The sequence below is a fragment of the Arachis hypogaea genome, chromosome 20 (genome assembly GCF_003086295.3).
Source record: "Arachis hypogaea cultivar Tifrunner chromosome 20, arahy.Tifrunner.gnm2.J5K5, whole genome shotgun sequence".
Lineage (NCBI taxonomy): Eukaryota > Viridiplantae > Streptophyta > Magnoliopsida > Fabales > Fabaceae > Arachis > Arachis hypogaea.
The window spans coordinates 7,644,579-7,651,608 of NC_092055.1; the positions used below are offsets into that span (position 1 = coordinate 7,644,579).

At 36.3% G+C, this 7,030-nt stretch overlaps 1 protein-coding gene across 2 annotated transcripts; it reads right to left on the minus strand.

The window, feature by feature from the left end:
• Positions 1-208: 208 nt before the first annotated feature.
• Positions 209-6,795, minus strand: LOC112784425 (transcriptional corepressor LEUNIG). 2 transcript variants are annotated; one of them, XM_025827623.3, is made up of 18 exons: positions 6,610-6,795; positions 5,839-5,936; positions 5,653-5,762; positions 5,088-5,405; positions 4,904-4,998; positions 4,710-4,794; positions 4,540-4,615; positions 3,938-3,987; positions 3,214-3,513; positions 2,939-3,091; positions 2,601-2,831; positions 2,225-2,324; positions 2,007-2,116; positions 1,709-1,861; positions 1,383-1,535; positions 1,169-1,285; positions 860-1,063; positions 209-762 (listed from the first exon to the last, which is right to left on the minus strand). In XM_025827623.3, exons 1-18 carry the CDS (start codon positions 6,639-6,641, stop codon positions 619-621), a joined length of 2,529 nt encoding a protein of 842 aa, XP_025683408.1. In that variant the 5' UTR covers positions 6,642-6,795; the 3' UTR covers positions 209-618. The 2 variants fall into 2 exon arrangements, with proteins under 2 accessions (XP_025683408.1, XP_025683409.1); XM_025827624.3 differs by having other exon boundaries at positions 5,653-5,756; positions 6,610-6,781.
• Positions 6,796-7,030: the final 235 nt, after the last annotated feature.

The following is a 7,030-nucleotide window of genomic DNA, read 5'->3' on the forward strand; positions in this document are numbered from 1 at the left end:
TTATAGTGAAATTGGAACCAAAAGAACCATATACACAAACGTAACACATTTAGGAAAACGGACAAATTGAAGACCAAAACAAACAAAAATAACACATCACCAAAATCATGTGTATACAAAAAATTACTCACCAAATCAGTCATTTAAAATGTGAACATACAATAGTAAATAAAAAATGCGCTTTATTAAGAAAAATAACGCAGAGACATACACAAGGAAAAAAAGGTGGTCAAATACTTCTATAATTAATCATCACTATTTCAATTTCAGTATTTGCACTGAGGTTTACCAATTACCACACCATAGCATAAACCCTAATGTGTTTCTATTTTAAAGTTGAGGAGTATGAAAATTCATCAAACCGATTGTATGCCTACTATGAGCTATAAGAGGGACTGAGCCAAAATCCAAAACATATCTAAAATTTCTCAAGTTACCTATGCAAATATCCCTCCCAAAAAAAGACCTATACAAGCATGTTAGGAACTAAGATGACCTATATAGTATATACAATATATAAAATATATATTAAAAAATTTGTAAATATAGGTCTCATGAATACTAAATGATATCCCTATAGTTATTGTCAATGCCATTGATAATGAAGAAGTTGCATTTTCAGTTCCAGATCTTGAAATGCTTGTCATGACTAGTTGAAGCAACCAAACCATTAACACTAGATACTGCCAAGGATGATACAAGCTTTTCATGAGCAGCCAGTGTCAATGTCTTGTTCTGAACAAAGTCCCACAGCTCAATTGCCTGAAACAAGTATCCATCATTTCAGTCAGCACAAAAGCTTGTCGCAAAAGTAAGTCGGAAATGATAACATTAGAAATCACAAAAAAGTCAAACTTACTTCATTGCAGCCAATGATCAGAAAAGGATAGAAGGGGTGGAAGGCACAGGTGTTGAATTTGTTCCTGGATGCATTGAGTTCATGAATGCACTCCCCTTTGCTACTTGATCCAACTGTCCATACCCTAACAAGATCATCACTAAGAGATGCTAGATATTTTCCCGAATTGTTCCAGCAAACCGAACGGACAAGGTTATTATGGCCCTGAAATCAGCACCAGAACAAACAAGGTCTGACAAATAATGGATAAAAACAGAATCAAGAAATCAAAAGGCAATCTTCATAATAAGGTCAAAATCCGAAACTGACCTGTAATTTGAGTGTGCAACCGAGGGTTTCTACATCAATAATGGAAATGAGATTATCTACCGCAGCTGCAAGAAGCCTTCCCAAACGAGGTTGAAATCTCATCTGAGTTACGCCACCCTGACAATTAGGAGAGATAAAAAAAATGGTTCGGCGAGACAGTAATAATATCCTGGGATCAGCGTCACAATTTACGTTGAGAATTGAGACTATATACCTTGTAAACCCCAGCACAACCATCGTTTTTAATACTCCAGTATCTTATCTCATTATTGTCACAAGAGAAAATAAGGTCGTCTTTACTAGGGTGAAAGTCTAGTGACATCACAGTTGAACCATGTCCTGTGAATGTTCGAAGAGAATAACCAGGCTGCAAAGCATATGGATCAAAATAATCAGATAAATAGAACAAATGGCGATATAAGAAAAATCTGACAATAGATACTTTATCATTAAAATAAAAACACTTAATTTCTAAATCTAAGTTAATAGAACTTTACTTAAAAAATAATTTGATTTTGACCAATGAAAATTATGACTTACATTTTCAGTATCCCAAATCCGAACAGTTTTGTCAGCTGAGGATGTAGCAAGGCGCGATGTCCTTGAAGAACTAAATCGAACATCGGTTATCAACTGAGTATGTTCTTCTAGTGTCGACTTCAGGTTAAACGATTCTGTGCACCACAAAGATACCTGCATCGCAGAAGAGTGTCATCAGAGAAATTGATTTTACCATATACTAACAAATTTAAAGCAATTAAACAAAAGCTTCTTCCAACAATCACTGACTGTAAATTTGGTCATTCCATAGTTGATGTAAGATCAGTCTAGCACCTACCTTTTTATCATGGCCACCAGTAGCAAACAGTTTTCCATCTGATGAGAAGTGGCAACACTCAACTTTATGTGTGCTTGCCATAACACATTTGGTCTCTTTGAATGAGAATTCTAATGCATCAAATTTAAATTATTAGGACTTCCATATAAGCATGCAAAAAAAAAAATTATTCATGAGTACCTATTAAATTAGGATATTGATCTATCAGATTATCATACCTTTGCCAATCTTATCTCTAGGGTCTGCATCATCAGCAGAAAAGAGCGACTCAACATTGTCACTGAAAGTTCCGTCACCAATAAGGCAGTCCATATCAGCCTGCAAATAATAGTATAAGAATTCAATTACGTGCCAATCATGTAGTTTATACGAAGAATCTCATGCTCAATGAAACAACATTCAGAAAGATGACCAGCATCAAAATAGTACATGCTAATTTCATTTACTCTCATGTTTCTTGTTTTATTTAGGGGCCACAATATAAGCAAATTTTCTCAAATAAAGAATATAAGTTTTGCAGGCCATCTTTGGTGATATAAGAGAGAGAAAAAATTTATCTAGAAAGACCAAAGGATTGATTTAGAGGTCTCTAACCAGTTGATTTTGGGCCGATGTAAGTGATCCCAAGCTATCAGTACCAAACATAAGCACTGACTTAGAAGATGGAACATTCTGTTGCAGATTTGGCACATCTCCGAGCGTTTGTGTAGATGGTGTTGAAGGCGAACTGGTAGATGGTCCTGTGGTGGTTGCTGTTCCAGAACTATTGGCAGGACCAGAAGATGATGCTTGCTTTCGCTTTCGGCCAACTTGAGTTTTGGAAGCCTTAAATTAACCCGCATGCAAACACAACACACAAGTTAGTTAAAAATGTAGATAATAATTATACATGTTGCTGCACTAATATTGCTCACAGGTGGCATAATGAAAACCTGATCATTTCCTTGTAAGGTGGACATGCACCCATCTTGTGTATTGCTCCCGGAACCAATTTTTCCTTGCCGCTGGAGATTCTGCAACTGCTGGTTTGAAGGAGGATGCTGCAGATGTTGTTGAAGCTGGTGACTGCTGTTTTGCATTTGTTGCTACAAAATTCAGTTTAATGAAACAGAGTGAGTAGTTTGCAGAAGCTCAAACACAACGCCAGATGGAATAGATTTAAGTTCTGGAGAAGTTAATCCAATTCAGCTACATAAGCAGGTGTAACCTTAAGGAACATATCTGTATCCGGATGAGTCAACATCGGAGAACAAACTTGTGCAGCCAACACATTAGGAATTGAGTCATATGCTGAATTCGATCGTCCATCTTTCACAAGACCCATATTTGGATTATTAAGAAGCATCCTGAGTCTTCTGTTCTCAAAATCAGTGGCGGAGGGGGAACCTACAGCATGTTGTTGTGCCTGAAGTATAAGTTGCTGCTGCACTGAAAGATGATTGAGAGAATGTGGAGGCTGCATCAAATTATTCTGCTGAAGAAATTCTGAGCGAAGCTGATCCAGTCCCTAAATAATTGAGACCATATCAAAAAGTGGGATTGCTTGGGGAGTGTAATGAACATAATGCACCTAACAAAATTATCTAGGTGAATATATGAAACATTGACTATTGGAAAGATAGCTTATATTCTTGTTCTTTTGTTAATTCCATAGAAACAAGAAATTTGAAGCACAAATTAATTAATAAACTAAAAAAAATTCAAAAAACAACCATTTTTGGCATTTTCCATTTCAAATCACTTATATCTGCTAGAGCATAACAGAGGCCAACTGTGTAGTACTGCAGACTGTACCATGCGACACTGCCGAAACTAAATGCTATTTTTTCCTTACGTTTGACAAATCAATGAACCAGTAAAGACAGACCAGCAAATAAAAAATAAAAAACCAATTAAATAGCAGAACATTAATTTTAGAGAATAAGTCTTACTGCTAGAGGCCATCCTTTCAGAGTCAAATTGCTACAACCTTGATTTGAACCTAAAATTGAGAACAAATGTCAACCGACAATCAAAGAAAAATCCCAATATCATACAAATACTAGTACTATATAATGCAGATGAAGATAGAGGAAATATCTTTAATGACACATGCAGCATATAAAGAAACTATGCAACAAAGCAAGGAACATTAAATATTTCAAGAATGGAAGGCAACGAATTCAAATCAGGGTTAAGCCGTTAAGGTATTCATTTATCAGTTTCCTTAGAAAGCTCAGAAACAATATGGAAATATTGCATTAATGTTGAATCATCTTCTGTATCGAAATAAAGCATGTGTCTCAAGAGTAGAGTGTATGTTCAAGATAATGGGAAGTGTAAAATCAAGTATTGTTTTTTTTTTTTTCAACATTATAATATATCTTTAGGTTAGAAAACAATGGCATGCAATTTCTTAAGATCTTAAGATTGGTTGTATTTACCATAATATCATTACAGGTGCCAAAGTGTAAGCTTTCCAACGTATCGGAAATCTAGCTAGTAAAGTAAGCATGGGAATAATAGAAAATACAATTTGAAAACAAACCAGTACCATGTCCACCAACAAAGGATCCATCTGATATAACAGCTTGAGGTCTAACCATTGGATTCATATCACTTTTCATGTCCTGTTTCATGACAAATGACCAGTAAATAAAAACTTATATATAAAGTCAAATGGGGATAGCACATAGCTAAGGCAAAGATAATGTTTGAAATTACCAGAGATCCTGGAAGATGCTGGTTCTGATTTTGAACTTGTTGAAGACTGCCTTGTAAAATGTTAGGTGCACCGAGAGACGTTTGACTGCAAATAGAATTCGAGAACTTGTAAATTCAATCCAATATGAGATAGGCATCCAGAACAGAGATGATATGAATAGCAACATTCTTATAAAGATGAGATTGGTAGAGACCCTGTAGCCTGGCCGCCAGTTGTCACTGCTACTCCTTTCAACAATGAGGCATGATTTGGGTCCAGAAGCTGACCAACATTACCACTTCCCTTTTGCTGCAAATGAACAGTATAAACATGTGAAGCTAAATTTGTGAAGAGGGCGGGCACCACTAGCATATTATAGTCGCAAATAAACTACGTACCTTGATGGCAACATCATCTAAATCATCTCTCTGGAGTGGCAACTTCAACCTGTCCTCATACACTCTTGTTGCCATAGCATTAGAAGTTGCACGTTTCTGCCTGATTGAAGGATCATTGTTAATAGGACGGATACCGCTGCCACCAACAAGCTGAGCCCTAAGCTGCTGCTGCCGCTGCTCCTGTAACTGCTGCTCCTGTTCCTGCTGCTGAGCATATCTCTGCATATAGAGTTGCATTTGCATTTGTTGTCTCTGATTTGGATTCTGAAGCTCTTGCTCTTGATGTTTTTGCAGTTCTCGAGCCTTACTTTGTTGGGTCTGTCGTTTTCAAATTTATACATGGCTCAATCATAGTCTTTGATCAATAATACATACTACACATATGAAACAGGTAGGCCCACATATATATATATATAAAGGAAGAATTTCAATACTAAAAGCAGGTAAATACTGGCACACAGCATATGCTTCTTCACCTAAAAGCAAATAACTAGAAGGATATCAAAGTAAATCCCAGAAGAAGCAGGGGAAATCAATGAAGGTCTATTAAAAAGCAAACTTCTACCTTGCTATAAATTGCCGCTGCTTCTGAGTGTTTCTGATCGGTCCTTGCAATATATATGTCCCAGAAGACAGACCACCACTCGAAGAGAAAACCACTAGGCGCATCTATTGCTGGAAGTATAAGTCAAATTCAACAAATTGGAACAGCATTGCATGAGCATATAACAACAGGGTCTTATTATCTTACCAACAGGGTCGGTCGACACATTTCCTTCGGCCTGGAATGCCCTGGCAGAAGCATGCAACTGCCTCTTCATCAGATAATCATAGATATACACATCCAGCCTGTTTTCAACACCCCCAGCCCCCCCCCCCAAAAAAAAATATAAATAAATGACAAAAACAAAAAAAAAACTAATTAGAAAAGAGAAAAATAGAGTCAGCACAAGCTAGCAAACATGCAAAAGAAGCACAAACAAACTCTACGATCGCTAGAAAAACATAAAAGGTAGAATGTGTCATGGTTAGTTGATAGCTAGCATCACATTTAAGAAAAATACGAAAAAGGAATCCCAAATAGACTACACTAATGCGTGTACTACTAATTCACGTTCAAAATGAAACTAACAAGAACAAAACCAAAACAAGAAAAAAAGGAAAAAGAAAAAACATGGAAATAAACCACTCATTCTAGGAACCTAAATGAACATTAAACCACGGATAATACATAAACCTTGCAACTCAAGCAGCTGCAAACTTCACCAAACAAAAGGGTGCAAAAAACCCCAACAAAAGCCATCACAACAACACTGAAACCAAAACCCTAAGTCAAAAAAACCACATGTAACAAAACCAAGTACGGCATCATCGCCAGAATCAAACGAACAAAACCCGTAACAGAGAAAACACAGCAACAAATAAACGAACAAGGAAACAAAAATAGAAAGTGCACAAGGAAATTGTAGAGAAAAGAACAGAACAATGCTGAGAGTTGAAGAGCAAGAGAGCATTTTTGCACATTTTATCAGCTTCCCAGTTGGCGTGAGACATGGCTTGAGCTCAAAAGAGTGAAAAGATTTGATCTTGGCGACGAAAGGTTTGGTGGGTACGGCTATGGTGACTGAGTGTGTGTGTGTGTTTTTTCCCGCTATCACAAGGAGAAAGACAAACAAACAAAGTTGCGTAGATTTTTTCTGAAACAAAATGGGGACACACAATAATAATAATATTATTAAAAAAAGGGCTCCCTTTTCAACCCTCCTTTTATACACGTTTAAAAAATTATTATTATTATTTGTCTCATTGATAAATTGATAATCTGATGTGTTTCTAACATGTGATTTGATTGTGTGTTTGTCCCTAAAAAAATAGCATCTTTTATTTATTCTTAACTGTACTATCATAGGATATTTGTTGTGGTTCAAGAAAGTGAAAAATAT

What these genes read in the sequence shown, in the direction of transcription:
- LOC112784425 (XM_025827623.3), bottom strand. Translation starts at nt 6,641, where the DNA reads ATGTCTCACGCCAACTGGGAAGCTGATAAAAT. An exon ending in TGTGTCGACCGACCCTGTTG is followed by an intron (nt 5,763 to 5,838) that starts GTAAGATAATAA and finishes TTATACTTCCAG; the next exon opens with CAATAGATGCGCCTAGTGGT. An exon ending in ATCCTTTGTTGGTGGACATG is followed by an intron (nt 3,988 to 4,539) that starts GTACTGGTTTGT and finishes TCTCAATTTTAG; the next exon opens with GTTCAAATCAAGGTTGTAGC.